The 19,472-nt window shown below is 43.4% G+C and overlaps 1 protein-coding gene across 3 annotated transcripts in view; it reads right to left on the bottom strand.

The window, feature by feature from the left end:
- Window positions 1-19,472, bottom strand: part of LOC122555678 (ephrin type-B receptor 1) — a 505,782-nt gene that overhangs the window by 373,767 nt on the left and 112,543 nt on the right. For all 3 annotated transcript variants that reach the window (XR_015759253.1, XR_015759252.1, XM_087993907.1), the window contains exon 2: window positions 15,278-15,342. Coding sequence is in view for 1 of the 3 variants with exons in the window: in XM_087993907.1 (XP_087850033.1) it covers window positions 15,278-15,342 (65 nt within the window). In the remaining 2 variants the exon portion in view is untranslated. The remainder of the gene's footprint in view (window positions 1-15,277; window positions 15,343-19,472) is intronic.

Here is a 19,472-nt window from a genome sequence, read left to right on the forward strand (position 1 = left end):
CCATTCCCATGAATGAATAATAAACAAAATTATACACAGCCTTTGTGAGACTACATCTGGTGTACCGTGTGCAGTACTTGCTATACAAGGATGTACTTGCTATACAGGGAGTGCAGTGAAGGCTTACCAGACTGATTTGTGGAATGGCAGGAATAACTCATGAAGAGAGGTTCAATTGGTTAAGATTATGTTTGCTGAAGTTCAGAAGAAATCTGAATTCAAAAGAAATCTATAAAATTCTATCAGACTAGGTTCAGGAAGAGCGAAGGCGGTGGAGTCCAAAACCTAGGCCGGATAGGCTGGGACATTTTTCACTGGAGCAGAGGAGGTTGAGGAGTGACCTTATAAAGGTTTAGACGGTCATGAGGGATATAGACAAAGTGAATAGTAAATGTCTTGTTCCCATGGTGGGTGATTTTAAGATTATGGGGCACATTTTTAAGGTGAGGGGATAAACATTTTAAAAAGACACGAGGGACACGCAAACCATTTTACACAGAAACTGGTTTGTGTGTGGAGAAACTGTTGAATGTTCAAAATACATTTGGATAAGTACATGAATCGGAAAGGTTTGGAGGGATATGGGTCATGTCCATGCAGATGGGACTAGTTCAATTTGGGAACATGGTCAGTGTGAGCAAGTTGGACTCAAGGGTCTGGTTCAATGCTGTCTGACTCTGTGACTGTGTAAACTGGAGTCACAGTCTAATGATTTCGGGTAACCCATTTAGGACAGAGATGAGAAAAAATATCTTCACCCCAGAGAGTGGTGAGCCTGTGGAATTCACCACCAGAAAAAACAACAGTCAAGACCAAAACATGGTATGATCAAAGTCTGTGAGAAGATTTGTAGCTCGGGTGCTCGTTGTTGTGGTTCTGTTCGACGAGCTGGGAATTTGTGTTGCAAACGTTTCGTCCCCTGTCTAGGTGACATCCTCAGTGCTTGGGAGCCTCAGCTCCGAAACGACACAAAACGACACGACCAGCTATCCTTAGTAGCCACACAGTCAGATGACAAGCAACATGAATTCGACTGGGACATCACTACTAGTATAGGACAAGCCAAACAGAGAACAGCCAGGGAATTCCTAGAGGCATGGCACTCATCCACAGATTCAATCAACTAGCACATCGACCTGGACCATATATACCGGCCACTGCAGCGGACAGCTGGAACTGACAACCGGAAGCGGCAGGTACAAATCACTACAAATGCCGGAGGAAACACCACAGAAGCGCTTCACAGGAGGCTCCCAAGCACTGAGGATGTCACCTAGACAGGGGATGAAATGCCTGCAACACAAATTCCCAGCTCGGCGAACAGAACCACAACAACATGGTATGATTTCAACAAAGAGTGGATATAGCAGCTGGGGCTAAAGAGATCAAAGGATATTGAGGAAAAGTGGGAATAGACTATTGAGTTGGATGATCAGTGGTAATCATATTAAGGGTGGACTTAAAGGGCCAAAAAGCCTGCATTTGTTCCAATTTTCTACGTTTCCATGTTAATTTGCCCATTCCCCCTTGAAGTTCATACTCTCATCCCTATAAACTGAAAGAACCTCAAATCCGTCAGACAATTCCAGGCTTCTTGAGGGGTACCTTTTTAACCCCGCTTCTGCCTCATTCATACTGACACACACTTGTGCCTGACCATGGACTATATCTGTAGTACCAAGGCCAAACATGTGGTGCTGGAAAACCACAGCATCAGAGGAGCAGGAGAGTTGACGTATCGAGCATAAGCTCTTCATCAGGAATGCAGTACCTAGTTTAAGGTCCTGCAACAAAGTGTCCAAGCAACTTTTCCATTCCTGATACATTAGAACATCGGAATCTCAGACTCCAACTCATCAGTTCTGAGCTGAAGCTGTTCAAGCTGCAGATCTCAACTGCAGATGTAGTTGCTGCAAATCACACAGGTGCCCAACACCTTCCACATACTCCAGCTGCAACACATCACCTGCTGCGCCATCCTTATTGTGCTCTTTTTCATAATTTAGTCTTGAATTTAGAAATATCACAACTTGTTTTGTGTTTATATGATGCTGTTTAATTCACTAGAATCTAAATTAAGTGGAATATTTATTGAGCCACAGACCAGATTTACCTAGTGCCCAGCAAATTAATACTTCTAAATCTGCTCTGCTGCATACTCCTCTTTTACTCTCCCTGTTAGTCCCACTCAATTGAAAATTTCCATTTTTCAGCTCAGAATTAACAGGTGAGAAGGAGATATATTTACCTAGTTCCCTCTCATATCGCAGAACAATTATAGTCAGTGCACCATTGGCAGCAATAAGCTGCCTGAGCGGAAAGCTCTGCAATTTTCTCCACAAACCTCTCTGCTCTTCCCATCTCTGTCTTCTTCTTAAAACACACCTGAAAACCCATCTTCTTGGAAAGCATTTGCTCACTTGTCCCATTATCTCAGATTGTCTCTCAGGAGCAAACTCTGATTAATGACGCTCTACATAAACCCTTCGGGTATCTTGTTACATTAGAGCTGCTAAATAAACATATATTTGCTGTTGTGCAAATGATCAGACATAACCAGTTTAATGTGTTATTGATGAGGACAAGTTGAAGGAACAGCATTTATCATTCTGCAATTTAACAAGGAATATTGAAGCTACAAACATTCATTATCGAAGGGAATACTTTTTACCCAAAGGGCTTAGGGTTAGGGTTAGGTTTAGGTTTATGGTTAGGGTTATGGTTAGACTTGGGGTTGGGTTAGGGCTGGAATTGGGGTTAGGGTTATGGTTAGGGTTGGGCTATGTTTATGGTTCGCGATAGGATTCGAGTTAGCGCAACATTAGGGTCAGGATTCAGGTTAGGGTGATGGAGGGGGTTGGAAATCTGGATATGATTGGCTGTAAAGCTGACAGAGGCAGAAGCCCTTAGTGCACTGAACATATATTTGGATTTGCACTTGAAGTATCAAAACCTATAAGACTACTGCCCAATAGCTGGAAAGTGTGTTCAGACATTTTTTTCAGCAAGCACAGATACGATGGAGCCAATGGCCTCATTTGTGTCACAAGTTTCTTTAATTCTGTGCTTAATGGGTTTACAGGGCAAACCCTTTTCTGACTCATTGCACTTCTCTGATGTACATTATTTCAAGACAATAGTCTGTATTGTATCCGATTCCCCACAGGGACTTCCTGAGCAATTAATGATGCTGTTTGCCCTGGGGCATTTGGTAAACTCTCTCACTACAGACAAGCTTGGCTTTGACTAGGCCTATTTCCTGGCAACTACCTTGCATGATTTCACCAAGTTGTCAATCAACATCTGCAAAATCTCAGAAAAATGCACAGTAAGTTTCTGCTCGTGTTGCATTGACTTTATCCAAACCTTTACTCACAGAATAAACTCTTAGATCCATTGTAAATTTACTTTTCACTCACTTAAAAACCAAGCACAGATATTTGAACATGTATGAATCTGAGGTGAAATAAGGTTATAGGGCTAAATATTTCACAATCAAGATTAGTGCAGGAAAATGCCAGCAGGTCAGGCAGCATCCGAGGACCAGGAGAATAGACGTTTCGGGCAAAACCCCTTTATCAGGAATGAGGCTGGGAGCCTTCAGGATGGAGAGATAAATGGGAGGGGGTTGGGGCTGGGGAGAAGGTAGCTAAGAGTACAATAGGTGGATGGAGGTGGGGATAAAGGTGATAAGTCGGAGAGGAGGGTGGAGCGGATAGGTGGGAAGGGAGATTGACACGTAGAACAGGTCATGAGGACAGTGCTGAGCTGGAAGGTTGGAACTGGGGTAAAGTGCGGGGAGAGGAAATTAGGAAATTGGTGAAGTCCACATTGATGCCCTGGGGTTGAAGTGTTCCAAGGTGGAAGATGAGGTATTCTTCCTTCAGGCGTCGGGTGGTGAGGGAGTGGCGATGGAGGAAGCCCAGGACCTGCATGTCCTCGGCAGAGTGGGAGGGGGAGTTGAAATATTCGGCCACAGGGCGGTGGAGTTGATTGGTGCGGGTGTCCCAGAGATGTTCCCTAAAGCGGTCTGCAAGAAGGTGTCCTTAAGTATTTCGCAGAACTGTCTGAGAAACTCAGATCAGAGTCCAGAGTCAGACCAAATATAGGCAAATAGTATTCTCTCTTTAATAGCAATAACCCAAAGTGGAAATTGTATTTCCCTGACAATGTGATATTTAATTAGTAATCTCCATAATGGGCTGTGTTAGCAACAGAGTTGTGTTGGTGCAGTTGTGGTCATTAGTCTGCACAGAAATACATGGAAACTATGGGACAGAAATAATCAGCTAAGTGGGGCAAGCTGTGTTCTTGCTGCATATGAAGCTGCTCCCATTCTATTTACTGCAACAAACCCTATCAACATAGTCTCCGAATCCCACATGTGTTGACCTAGCTTCCTTTCCGATGCACCAATGTTATTTGCCGTGGCTCCTCCATATGGCAGTCAGCTCCACATTGTCACCAAATTCTGGATTAAGCTATCTCTATCGTGTTTACAGTCTCCCCCAGAAATGGAAACAGAAGTAAAACCCCTTCATGTTCCTTTGGTCACCCTCAACCTTCTCTTTTTCTCGAGTTTTAATCCCTCCTAACATGTTTTGATCCAACAGAATCATCTCAAATGCTGTGCCTGGTTTCATCAAATTCATCAGATTAGGAATTGTTGAGTTCTTTAGCGGGTTAAGAATCAAGAAATTAGCTTCTTTCAGAGCTGAAAACAACCAGGCTGGTTTGGCATCTTCACAGTGAAGGTGGAATCCAACTGTTGTTTGCCAACACAATATAAACAGAACCAGAATGTTGCCACTTCGACAGGATCGGAGGCCTTGGCTTGCAATTTGTGATTTATTTTAACTTCCATCTGAAAGCTAGACAGGGTCAATTCAAGAAAAATGGACTCAGAGAGTAGAATCAGTGTGATTGTAGGGGCCACAGCAGCACATCTGTCCAGTCGGTACTGTTCTGGCATGCAGGTGTAAACAGTTATCAGAGCCATTCGGACAATTCTAATGAATAAGCTGCAATTCTCTGCAGCAGTCTTTTAACATCAGGAATGATGCAAAGAAGAATGCAAGTCATACTTGGGCATGAACTTCAGGACAGCTGTATTAATAGGGAGACTCTGGAGGAGCAGGATTGCAGAATAAGCTCCACACTCTGCTTCTCCAAAATGAGAAAAATGGAAATTTGTTCGGTGCAGTAAATGCTGCCAAGCCCCAGACGTTGCAGGGAAAGTTCAAGAGATTTCTCACTGTGTGACAGTCTCTGTATCACTGTTCCCCTCCACATACAGGGAGAAAGGGCGGACTGCAGATGCTGGAGATCAGAGAACATTCTGATGAAGAATTCATGCTCAAAACATCGACTTTCCAGCTGGAGAATCAGTCAAAAGATGTGGCATTGGAAAAAGCACAGCAGGCCAGACAGCATCTAAGGAGCAGAACAGTCTATGTTTTCGGCATAAACTCATTTGGTATGCTTTCCTTTATTGGTCAGAGTACAAGGGTTGGGAGGTCATGTTGCGGCTGTACAGGATATTGGTTAGGCCACTGTTGGAATATTGCGTGCAATTCTGGTCTCCTTCCTATCGGAAAGATGTTGTGAAACTTGAAAGGGTTCAGAAAAGAGTTACAAGGATGTTGCCAGGGTTGGAGGATCTGAGCTACAGGGAGAGGCTGAACAAGCTGGGGCTGTTTTCCCTGGAGCATCGGAGGCTGAGGGGCGACCTTATAGAGGTTTACAAAATTATGAAGGGCATGGATAGGATAAATAGACTGAGAAACTGAGAAATAAATAAATTCTGGGGTCAGGGAGTCCAGAACTAGAGGGCATAAGTTTAGGGTGAGAGGGGAAAGATATAAAAGAGACCTAAGGGGCAACATTTTCACACAGAGGGTGGTACGTGTATGGAATGAGCTTCCAGAGGAAGTGGTGGAGGCTGGTACAATTGCAACATTTAAGAGGCATTTGGATGGGTATATGAATAGGAAGGGTTTGGAGGGATATGGGCCTGGTGCTGGCAGGTGGGACTAGATTGGGTTGGGATATCTGGTCCGCATGGATGGGTTGGACCGAAGGGTCTGTTTCCATGCTGTACATCTCTATGACTCGAGATTCTAATGGGAGAAAGTGAGGACTGCAGATGCTGGAGATCAGAGCTGAAAATGTGTTGCTGGAAAAGCGCAGCAGGTCAGGCAGCATCCAAGGAACAGGAGAATCGACGTTTCGGGCATGAGCCTTCTCGACTCTAATGAGTTATTTTTGCATCCAACAAGGTCAAAGTGCAGGATCAAGTTCTAGTACGTTAACTGTGGCAGGCAGACAACACAGAATGAGGGGCAGAGGAAGGGAATCATAGTCGGAACATACTTTGTTTCAATCTAAATATTCAAAAGGAGAGGAAACAATCAGAGATTAAAGTATTTGACTGGAATTTTAAAGATATTAGAAGGAAGTATCTTGGAGCATCTGGAAAATGATCAAAAGTACCATTAAATAAAAGTCAAAAATATTCAAGTCGGAGTTGCTTAGTGTGCAGATGAGACACAGGCGGCAGAGTGGAAAGATACTGCAGCGAAAAATGCAGTTCCTTTGATGAGGGAGAAACATCATTCAAATGAGACATGGGATATAAAAAGGTCGCAGGTCGAAAGCTAATACCATAAAATATAAGAGGCAAAAATAATTTGACAAACTGAGATGTTATGAAGAAAGGTGCAAATAATCAAATCATTTCATAGACCGTAAAGTGTTTTCAAAAATAGGGTAGAGGTGAGAAAAGGTTACAAGGATTGATAGTAATGATAATGTGTGGTTTTATCAAACCACTGTTAGGAACAAACAGATGGGAAAAGGAAGTGCTGAGGAAAATAAGCAGGATTAAAAAATGTCGCAAAAACCAGTGCAATTCAAAATATGAACTGAACAGGGCCCAGACAGCTAGATCCCAGAATGTTGGGGACATTAAAGGCTCAGATAACAATCTTCCAGACATCTTTGCATTTAGAAGATGTGAGTGTTGACTGAAGAACTATCAATGTAGCGTACCTTTCAATAGAGGAGGAAGGAATAAACCAGGCAAAAGACAATTTCTCAGCTCAAGATATCCTAAAGAATGTCACAGCAAACAAAATACATTTTTGAAGTGCAATCATTGTTCTAATGCAGCAAATGAAAGACCTATTTTGTGCACAGCAAGATCCCACAAACAGTAATGAGATAAATGGCACGGCACTAGTGTTAGATGAGGCATAAATGTTTGCCAGAAGAACCTGATGATTTCACTTATACATATATTTCTCATTATAAGTGGTGACCATTGACAGTATCCTATTTTCTCAGAATAGCGGGTCCAGATGATGTACTTGAGTTTCTCAGAACTTTACTGCAGACCAAATAAGTGTCAACTTTGGTGGGTTTTGTAGAGAGTTTCTCATGCTCTTTTCTGCAATCGTCACATTAGGTCTGCACCACATTTCTGCAATGCCCTGTATATTGTAACTTCCTTCCCATCAGAGGTGCGGGGTCCTCCAGAGACTGACAGCTCGGACACCATATTTAAACCCCCATTTGGGTCTCAGGTCAAGCTCTGTCAGTTTGGAGCTGCCCTGTCCAGATCATGCCAGTTGCCCAAGACATTGAGTACAGCAGAAAACTGGCATTGCATTTTTTGCTGACAGGAACCTGAAGCACCTGGTGGATGGGGTCGTGTGGAGGAAGATCACACTCTTTCCTCAGGACTAGCAAAGGAGAACCTGCCAACCTGGTGAGAGGTTGCCACCCAGGGTCAATGCTGTTTCCACGGTGCACAGGAAGGTGCAATATTGCAGGAAGAAGCAGGAAGTCAGGAGGTCCTGCTGGTGAGCACTGTTTCCACAGCTCGCTGAGGAAGGAAAGCGTGAGGGCACAAACAACTGGAGGGGATGTCTTCTGCAATCAGAGAATAGAGGAATAGAGAGAGAGAAAGAGAGTGAGAGAAAGAGAGAGTGAGAGAGAGAGAGACTGGAGAATGGGCACTCAGGATAAAGGAGGAGTCAGGAGTTGGAGAGGGGGAGAGTGAGGATTTGGGGATCAAGATCTTGGAGACTGGGCAATGAAGGAGGGAGATAAAGAGAGGCTGAGGAATACGGGTCCATGGGCAGAGGGAGACTATGGAATGGAGGCTCAGGTGGGGGGAAGGAGGTTGGTGAAAGAGAGAGAGAGAAAGAAAGCAGGACAGCGATGAAGAAAATTTATTCTCTCAGAGGGTTATGAGCTTTGGAAATCTCTGCCTCAGTAGGTGGTGGATTCGATTAGAGTGCCTACAGTGTGGAAACAGGCCCTTCCGCCCAACAAATCCACACCGACCCTCTGAAGAGTAAGCCACCCAGACCTATTTCCCTCTGACTAATGCACCTAACACTACGGGCAATTTAGCATGGCCAATTCACCTGACCCTGCACATCTTTGGACTGTGGGAGGAAACCGGAGCACCCGGAAGAAACCCATGGGGTAATTGATTACTTTTAAGACAAGATGCATAGACTAGGAGGACCAAACATTTTCTTAGGGTTATAGGTATGTGGAACTCAAAACACAAGCAGATCAGATATGATCTTATTGCACGGCACAGCACACTTGAAGGGCCAGATAGTCCAAGTGTGCTCCTATTTTGTATGTTTGTATTGTAACACAATTACACGACCAGGCTGGGTCACGTCAGCATCACTGGAGAATTATAAAACTGCACTCTGTCCTACATAATTTTGTCTCAATGAGGACACACCAATTTTAGAGAATTCCACAAGGCGATTGTAAAGGTCGAAAAGCTACCACATGGTAATCAATTTTGCTTTGCAAACAACACTTCTAGTAGGATCTCAGCTCGTTAGTTGTAAATCGCTTTACAAAGGGCCTTGACTGTGTGAAACACAGAGACCGAACTGGAGTCACCAAATGGGTGGAGGACAGTTCAATACTGAGGAATTCACGTGTGTTCAAAAGTAATAACTGCGCCTAATCACATTATGTTGAGATATGAAAGGACACGCTCTTTCACACTCTAGGCTGGATTTCCTGTGTTAATCCAGGCATTAGAAGATTCACAAGTGCCTGAAAGCCTTCATCAGGCATTTAATTCCCACCCTCCCATCACTTCTCAAAGACTTAGATTCAACAGTCATCTTCCCACAGGGTTAGAATAGAACCTGACGTCACTGCTTGCCCACCACAAAGCTGGGTCAAAGGTCCCTACACACAACAGAAAAGTTCCCTTAATTCAACTTTTTTTTTGCACAGACGGCCCCAAGATCTCTCAGATTCTATGTTCTTACTACTGCTACTTTGGTATACGTTGTTCGGTTGTGTGAAAAGAGGGGAGGGGAGAAATTCTAAAGAAACTTAGCAAATGAAAGGAACACCTGAGAGGGACAGAGTGGTTGGTGGTGGAGGTGGGGGAAGCAAGAATTTTTAAAAAAAGGACGAGGCCAAAGGCTAACTGATGACTCGTTCTCAAATTACTTTAGAATTCAAGCATTCCATTACGTTGCTCCAATGTTCCTTTCTTTTGAGCAGTCCACACACATTCATCCAGTGGATATAATGGAATGTTGTCCCTGTGGCACCGATGTTGTAGATCTGTGAACAATGGCAACAAGTGGAGCTGAGCAACAAACCGTGTTTAAAACAAAAGTTTCCCATTGTGAGGGGGTGGGAGGGGTGGCAGCAGGGGGGCTATTGGTTTTGGCAAGATCAGTGGTGGGGGGAGCTGTGGGGGAGGTCCTGCTCCTAATTACTATCAAATGACTCCGGCTGGTAAAGCACATGTACAGAGGTCAGCCGAGGTCACTAAAAAGCTCCGGTATGACATTCCCACAGTTCAGAGTCGGATTTGAAGGAGGTACTGGAGATCGCAGGCCGTCAGAGCCTGTCGATTTTGTATCTCGAGCCTGAGACGTCACATTCAGAAGAGTGGAAGGTCAACAGACAGCCATCACTGAATGTTAAAAAGCAGAATAGAAGACAGTGGGAAAGCACGGCAGCGTTTGACCATTTAACTGATTTCATGGACTGGCACTCCGGTACAGTACTGAGGGAGTGCTGCATGGTTAAAAATGACACCTTTCTGTTAAGATGTTAAAGCAAGACTTTGTCTGACCTGTCAGGTATATATTAAAAAAAATTCCAATGGTGCATAAAAGCATAAGAACTAAGAGCAGGAGTAGGTCGTCTGACCCTTTGAGCCTGCTCCTCCATTCAATAAGATCATGGCGAATCTTTTCATGGACTCAGCTCCACGTACCATCTTTAAAGGCATTAGTTTTTTTTTTGTTTAACGTCCACCACAACGTGATATTATTATTTAGTAGCCAGTAGACTACACCTATCAGTGAGCTATTTCTTCATGGAATTTATCATTTCCACCCAAACGGACTAAACCTCATTCTCCAGAGAACCTATACCATCTCTCACCATCCCTCAGATGTCATCGCTAAACATCAGAGCTACACCACCTGCCTTACCTTCCTGTCAGCCCTTCTGAATAGTCTGATACCCCTGGATATTTAACTCCCAGTCGAGACCATCCTGCAACCATGTCTCCTTAATGGCTACGAAATCATACTCATTCATGATGATTTGTGTCACGAATGCTACGAGTATTCAGGTAAAGTGTCCTTATGCTAGTTTTGTACCCTCTTTATGAATTCCAACATCACCATTAATAATATCTCCTGAGTTATTCTTCCTTTTTCGTTCTTTCATAGTCTGCCATGTAGTTAAACCCTCCTTCATACATGCCAACCTGCTGCTTTCCTTTTCATTTACCATCATACTTCCTGTCATTTTCCCCTTCCCTTCAGTTCCCCTGATTCATTAGTTTAAAGTCTGAGTGACCACCCAATCTATCCTTTTCTCTAGAGCACTGGTTCCATATCAGTTCAGGTGGAGACTGTCCCATTGGAACAGATCCCTCCTGTTTCAAAACGGATACCCAATGCCCCATGAAGTGAAACCCCTCTTTCCCACACCACTCCTTTAGCCAAGTGTTTATTTCCTTTATTTTCTTATCCCTAAGCTAATTTGCAAATGGCTCAGGTATGAGATCCAGAGATGAGAACCTGTTCCTTAATTTCATTCCTAGTACTTGATAATCCCCAAACAGGTCCTCCTTCCTAGCCTTGCCTATGTTGTTAGTCCCAACGTGGACCACAACAACTGGATCCTCGCCCTCCCACTCCAATATCCTTTCAAGCCAGTCAGAGATGTCCTGCACCCTAGGACCAGGCAGGCAACGTATTCAAAATAGAGCCAGGAAGCTCTCTCTGGTGTTCAGGTGAGCACAGGAACATTGACATTATGAGCAGTAGGCCTCAGCCCCTTGAGCCTGCTCTGCTGTTCAATATGATCACAGCTGATCTGGCTGTGGCCTCAGCTCCACTTTCCCTTCGCCTCCCTTGTTCATCAATAACACTCAACACATATCCATCAATTGATTAAATGATTACTTGTTTATGTTTCACAATTGCTTGTGGGATTGACTCTGTGCCACTTTGTACACAGAAAAAAGGCAATGACAAGATTTGTTGTCATTGTTGTATTGTTGTTGAAGGGAAGTGGGAGAAGCCCTTAGAATTTGAAAACTGCTTGTATCTGCTTCTTTTGGTTCTTCCTCAAAGAGTAGGGCAGATCAAAGGACTTGTCCCACTTTCCCCTTTCACATCTTTTGGTGGCAGCAGTATGATTAAACATTCGTTTTATATGATGTGTGAATAACTATACATGTAACAACCAGGTTGATGCAGACATTAATCTGTTTTGTTTAGGGTTCTAAAATATATGTACCATTTCGTTGCTTCACAACAACAAAATATAATTTGAATAATACACTGTTTTTAGGAACAGAATCCCAATGCCAAGAGAATGTTCTAGTTATATGCAAAATACTTTGTGGCTACTAATAGATTGGTGCATGTGAACAATACATTGGAATTTCATCTACAACCATAACCAGAAGAAACCTGTGTCTTTAACCTTTATAATTTCAATGCTTTTTCAGACTCTAACCACAAATCTACTTAGTCGAAGTGGCTTCTTTCCACAAGTTAATCTAAAATGAATCATTAACTTACAATCCAAAATCCATCTCCATTAGTTCCTCATGGTAAAGTCAGTAAATTATACCAGGCATTGGCCTTCCCACACTTGTGCTCCCTCACCAAATTTGTCACCCAGCTTTCACAGGCGTCATCAATCCTGTTCTTGCCCAATATTGAATGCAAGTCCATTTTGAAATGAGGTGTCTGACAATGATCAAGTACAGAACATGGGCACAAGGTCGTTCACCTTTCACATATCATTATAAAATAACCTCAGCATCCTGTACATTGATGCAGTTTCCATGGAAAGAAAAACAACAAAACCGTGTAAGGTCCTGTTCACCTTCCTTTCAGTTTCATCTGCCCTTCAGTACTATAGATATATCATCCTCCCAGTAACCCAAAACCTAGGCTTTTCGATCCCCTCCTCCTTACTTTCTGACCAACAGTCTAACCCTACCCTCTTTTCTGTTATTTATTTTAACCTACATTGTTCTTCGCCGTCAATCTTGCCTTCTGTGTCTGTCTCCTCCATTTTATAGTATTCTTTCACTCCTGTCTTTAAGTTACTTAATCCCTATCTCTATCAGGCAGAAGATATAAAAGTTTGAATGCACGTACGAACAGATTCAAGAACAGCTTCTTCCCCACTGTTATCAGACTTTTGAACAGACCTCTCAAATGTTAATTCTAATCTTTCTCTCTGCACCTTCTCTGTGATTGTAACACTGCATTTTATACTCTGTTCTGCTACCCTGATGCACTTTGTATTGTATGATCTGCCTATACAGCACGCAAGTCAACACTTTTCACTGTACCTTAGTATATGTACGTAATGTCCCTCAGCTCACCAACTAACAAAAACTAGCTTGCATTTATAAAGTGCTTTTCATGATCTCAGGCCATTTGAAGACTTTAAAGTCTAGGAGTTACATTTAAAGTAGGTCAATGTCAAAATGCAGGAAATGCAGAATCTCATTTGCGCACAACAAAATCTCACAAACATGAGATCATAAAAGCAAAATACTGTGGATGTTGGAAATCTGAAATAAAAACAGAATATGCAGGAAAAACGCATGTAGGCAGTATCTAAGGATGTATGGGTTTCATCCGGGTGCTCCGGTTTCCTCCCAAAGTCCAAGGATGTGCTTAGGTGGATTGGCCATGCTAAATTGCCATAGTGTCCAGGGATATGCAGGCTGGGATTAGCCGTGGGAAATGGAGGGTTACTGGGATAGGGTAGGGGTTGGGGTCTAGGGGTTGCACTTTGGAGGATCATTGTGGATTCAGTGGGCCAAATGGCCTGTTCCACACTGTACAGATTCTATGAGAGTATGGAGAAAGAAACAGAGTTAACGTTTTGAGTCCAATATGACTCTTCTCCAGTTCTGAAGAAGTCAAATTGGATTCAAAACAGTAACTGTTTTTCTCTCTCCTCAGATATTGCCTGCCCTGATGAGTTTCTCCAGCACTTTATGTTTTAACAACATTGAAGTAATGATAGGTTTGTCAGGACAGTGGATACAGTGCCTGTTGTTGCTCCTCCAAGACACTCAGCATCCTGACTGGGAAATATATAATTACTTCTTTACTTTCACTAGGTCAAAATCTTGGAGCTCTCTCCCTAACAGTACAAGATGTCTCATCATATCTCATTGACTGCAGTGGTACAAGAGGGCTGATCACTGCCACCTTCTCCAGAGCAATTAAGAAAGGATAATAAATTATTGCCTATCCAGCAACACCCACATCCCATGAAAGAATATATTAAGGAGTCACTTTCAGTGATATTGGCTGAGGGATAAATAATGACCAGGAAACCAGGGAGAACTGGGATCTTTCCATTCAACTATGAGTGCAGACAGGGACTTGGGCTTAAACATCTAATCTGAAAGCTAACATCTCTGATAATACAGAGGGACTGCTGCACTGTACTGGTGCATCAGTCCAGATGCTGGGCTCAAGCCTCTGACTTGGGGCCTCAATTCACCATCCCTGGCCTCAAAGGCAGACGTGCTACCTGCTGAATCAAGGCTGCCATTTTCTGTTAGCAATTTCCTAGGGCAATGTGAAAGCCCTAGCTCTGTCGCAAGGAATCTTCCAGGTTCAAACCCAGGGTTGCATGCAAGGATGATGGTTTTACATCTGGAAGCCATTTGTGCTGAGGGTGGGTCATTTTTGGATAAGGACATGGAGGGGGGAGCTAGCTGAATGGAGGCAACAGGATCCTTTATATCATCATCTCTCCAGCAATTACATGGATAATGCTTGTTTTGCATTAGCCAGGTGCACAGTTTCCATAAAGCTGTGGTAAGTCGGAATTCCAAACATGATGTGTTGTTAGACTGAAGAATGTAGATAATTACTGTTTTCACAACGAGTGAAGTGCAAGGATTTAATGATAGGTTCGAAGACGTTTAAGTCTTTCTATCTTTTCAGTTCCTTGGCAGCATCTTTGCACAATTTATATGAATGAAAAGTGAATATTCTGCTCCCCCTTCTGTTTCCTCTGCAGTCTATTCATTGTTGCTTATCCCAAGAGAGTAGCTAGCTAGTTCTTGAACACCTTCCCGCCAGAAAGATATATTGACCTGGAATGGTATCACAGTTCAGAGTCACCACAGTGCTATAGTTTCTATCAGGCTTAAATGATTTGTGCAGGGTAGCAGGTTTATTGAATTGAGATTTTTAGATCAAGGCAGGGCAAGTTTTCCTGTCGAAACAGGGGAACAATTTCTTCTAGTGCAGGATCCAGAACAGAGGGATTAGGCTTTAGAAAGAGAGCTGGGCTGTTCAGGTGTGAAACTATGAATCTCTTCTTCCGACAAAGGGAAAGGAAAATCTTGTATTCCCACCCACAAACGATTGTGGATAAGGGAGTTCAACTGGGACTATCAAGGCCGAGATCGATGGATGTGCACAGAAATGCCAGCAATGGCAATATTTCAGAGAAGAGCTGGGGTAAACTCCCTGGTGTCTTGCTCAAGTGTTAAACTTCAATCAAACAGTTTAATTGGTCATTTATCTCATTGCTGTTTGTAGCATTTTGCTGACTGTGAACTTCAAAGTAATTAATTGGCTATGAAATGGTTTAGGGTATTCAGGCATTATCTATTTTTTCTCTCTCGCTCTGCATTCCACCAGTTTGCAGGGCAGAAAGCTGTCAATCAACTGCGTGCAATGAGCTGACGTGTCCTTACCCCTGATGAAGGATATGCTGTCCAGCCCAGCTCAGCAGTGGCTATTCGAGTATCCAGCAGGGTTTCTAAAGAAAGAAGGAGAAAAAAACAACAACTGGTCAGCATTAGAGCACTCACACACTGAGGCAGAGCATTCGCCACAGTGACCATCATCTCTGCAAAAGGAATATATACATCACTCTGGCTTCCCTGTAATCCTCTCCTATTGCCGTGGACAACTGGAATGGTCCAAGTGCTGATCTAACGTGGCACTCTTGGTTTTGGTCCAACAGTGGGATCCCAATTTCCATATTTAAAATGGACACATTGGACAGGCGGCTAGAGACCAGAGCAAAATGGCACTGCAAAATGGATTCACATCAGAAGTGAACCCATTCTGGGTTCATTGCCACCCTGTTAATGCCAGGTAGGCCCTCTGAGGTCAACCCCACAAAGGGTATTGGATGATTATTTGAATAGAAACAATGCTCAGAGTAACAATGAAAAATCAAGAGAATGGCACTGAGACATAAAGCTTTTTGGAGAGCCAGTGCGACATGATGGGCCAAATTGGCTTTCCTTCTGCACTGTAATAATTCGATTACTCCCTGCAGGTAACTTTAACCATTTTACGCTCTCAGATGGGAGCCCCTCTCTCAAGGATAAGCTGGGTCAGAGAAGCCATTGTGGTTCTGGCCATCACATTCCTTTCAACCAAACTTTCAGAATTCTTCAATGTACTTTAATTATTCAAATGCTGACACTTGATCCATGTGAAGCATAAACGCCAATATGGAAGTATTGCCCTGAGTGGTCTGTGCGTGGGGAGGAAAATGCCACACAACTAATAAGCATAGATAATCTTTAGCATCTGAAAATAAATTCAGGCAAATCAGCACCTTAATTGTTTTATTTAACCTACTTATCTAATCAACCTGTTCACATATACCTCTGGAGCAGGATCAGGCTTGAACCCAGGTGGTAGGGGTCCCCTAAACAAATGCTGAAACAGAAAGGTATTGATAATCCTACCAGGATGCAGGATTGAACCAGGAACTGTTAGATTTTCAGACTAATGCTCTCCCAACTAAGCTATTTTGGCTGATGGAGAGTTAGCATCTTAACTATAAGAGTGCAGACTTGCAATATGAAAAGGCCAATCATCCTATTAAGCCAGATGAAGGGTCATTGGATTCGAAATATTAATTCTATTCTTCCCTCCAGAGATGCTGCTCCTCCTTCTGATCTTCTCCATCATTTTCTGGTTTTGTTTTAGATCTCCAGCACCTGCAGTTCTTTGTTTTATATTAGTCTATGATCCTTCCTCAGCCCATGTGCCAACCAGGCTTCTACAGTTTCTATACAAACCATTTTATGAGGGTCTCAGGAAGCACCCATCATTCCTCCAATGCAACAATCCCAACACAATCAATGTGCAACTGTTGGATGCTATGCTCATGACCTTTGCACTTCCAAGTGGAACTTCCCATTCAGATGACCTTCTATCTTGCTTTAATCTTCCCTCTTTATTTTAAACCTGATTGAGTTTATGGACCAGATTCTCATAGAGTCGAGCTAATTCTGAAGACCTTTAAAAATGGCAGGTGAGATCCAGATGTGGATATCCCACCCCCATTTGTATCAGATCCTTTTTTTTTCTGGAAGCAATAGGGTACGAATCACGCAGGTCGGATATTGGAACTCAGAAGGGTAACCGAGTTCAGAGTTGATAAAATGCGGAGCTGAAGAAAACACAGCAGGTCAAATAGCACAAGAGGAGGATGAGAGTCAACGTTTTGGGTAGGACCATTCATCAGGACTAGATGGGGGAAGGGGGTTGAGAAATAAACAAGAGGTGGGGGTGGGGCTGGGGGTAAGGTAGGTGCTATGGCGATAGGTGAATGCAGGTAGGTAGTGATTGCGATTGGTGAGTAGGAACGGGTTGAGCGGATAGGCAGGAAGGAAGATGGACAAGTCGGTCAGATCAAGCGGGTGGGGTGCAGAGGGAGGGCTGGACCTGGGATGGGGAGGGGGCTGGGGAGGCTAGGAAGTTGGTGAATTCTATGTTGAGGCCATATGGTTGTAAGCTCCACAGGCAGAAGATGAGGTGTTTTTCCTCCAGTTTTTATGTGGCCTTATTTTGATGGTGGAGGAGGCCGAGGATGGACATGTCATTGGGGGATTGGGAGGGGGAGTCGAAATGGCTGGCGACCAGGAGGTGGGGTTGATTGGAGCTTGCAGACCACAGATCTTCCTTGAACCGATCCCAGAGTTTGTGCTCAGTTTCTCTGATGTAGAGGAGACCACATTGGGAGCAATGGATGCAGTAAATCAGGTTAGTGAAATACAAATGCCACCTGAGTTCAGACACCATTTTCACTGTTCTTTGGGTCTTAACTTAAGTTGTGGCTGTCACAAATTTATGGAGAAAAAAACAAAGAGTGAATACATCTGCTTAATAGTTCCAGCTTGATGTTTCTTTTTAAATCCTTGGTCCTTTAAATATGTTTTAAAAGATCAGGCTAAAGCTGTCAGTTAACAGTTAAAAAGCAGCTTTGATTAACCGGCCATCTGATGTAGTTCAGAAAATCAACTACAATCTGCTCATACAATTTTAATCAAGTTCCTGTTGTTGCCATTTCCCAAGAGTTGTTATTCTAACTGAAGTCATCATCAAACTTTGACTGAATATCAAAAGATACAAAAGCATTTATCTCGATTGGGGGAGTTGTTGGTTGTTATAACAATGAACACTTGTGTGAATTTAAATATGTTCCACGATAAGAGAACTTTTCAGTATCAGATATGTATGAATGAAAGCTCTATTAGATTATTAGAAGTTTAAGTTTTCATCTCTGTCTGGCTCCAGAGGATTCAAAAAGGGTGGCACTGGAAAAGCACAGCTGGTCAGACAGAATCCGAGGAGCAGGAGAGTCGACGTCTTGAGCATAAGCTCTTCATCGGGAATCCTGATGAAGAACTTATGTTTGAAACGTTGACTCTCCAGCTCCTCGGATGCTCCCTGACTGGCTGTGCTTTTCCAGCGCCACACTTTTTAACTCTGATCTCCAGCATCTGCAGTCCTCATTTTCTCCTGGCTCCAGAGGACTGCTCAAAATGGAGACTGAGTAGGTGGCTACTGAGGGAGCAAGGGGATATGAGGGGGGAAGGGGTTGGTGAGGGATCAATTTGTGATGGAAGGGGAATGGAGGTGGGTAGGGAGTTGAGGGAGTACGGAGCGAGGGTTATGGGGGTCTAATAGCTTATAAACCATCTGGGAAAAGAACAGAGCTAGACTTTGAACAAGCTCACCTTCACACTGGCCGACCCCTGTGGCCACCCACAATCTGCTTCCAGGGTCAAATATATATTATCTGCATTTTCCCCTGAACAAGGGCGGCACGGTGCCACAGTGGTTAGCACTGCTGCCTCACAGCGCCAGAGACCCGGGTTCAATTTCAGCCTTGGGCAACTGTCTGTGTGGAGTTTGCACATTCTCCCTGTATCTGCATGGGTTTCCTCTGGCTGCTCCAGTTTCCTCCCACAGTCCAAAGATGTGCAGGTCAGGTGAATTGGCTATGCTAAATTGCCCATAGTGTTAGGTGAAGAGGTAAATGCAGGGGAATGAGTCTGGGTGGGTTACTCTTCAGTGGGTCAGTGTGGACTTGTTGGGCCGAAGGGTCAGTTTCCACACTGTGAGTAATGAAATCTAAAATACATTGGGATAAAGGGCCCCTTTCAACTGAGGCAGGTTGTACAGAACCAGGAGATTCCTATCGCAAACTGACTATATTGGTGACAAAAATCGAGCCAAAAACTGCAAATTATTATTCTGTAATGGATTCAAGAATGGATACAGTTGTCCAATATTATGACAATGTTAAAAATCTTATGTCGGTATACACTTGCATCCACATTATAAGTTGCCATGTCTATTCTATAAAAGTTCAAATTCCCCTTATAAACCTGTCATACGACAATTAAACCTCCTGCCAATGGAAGCACTGCAGGAGGAATAACTCTAAAATGGGGACTGGATTTCCTCTGTGCCTCCTGGTCCAGACCTCACACCTTCTAACCTTCCTTTGCTGCAGGACAACACTGGTTTTTGATTCTTCCTACCCAGCATCACAAAATACCATCCTCCAAGGAAAATGAAACAGTTCTTCAAACTGTGAAACGATGGTTATGAAACTAGAGTCTGTGTGAAATAATA

Source organism: Chiloscyllium plagiosum, unplaced genomic scaffold, assembly GCF_037043375.1.
Source record: "Chiloscyllium plagiosum isolate Xiang-an unplaced genomic scaffold, Cpla_swu_hap1 HiC_scaffold_13, whole genome shotgun sequence".
NCBI lineage: Eukaryota > Metazoa > Chordata > Chondrichthyes > Orectolobiformes > Hemiscylliidae > Chiloscyllium > Chiloscyllium plagiosum.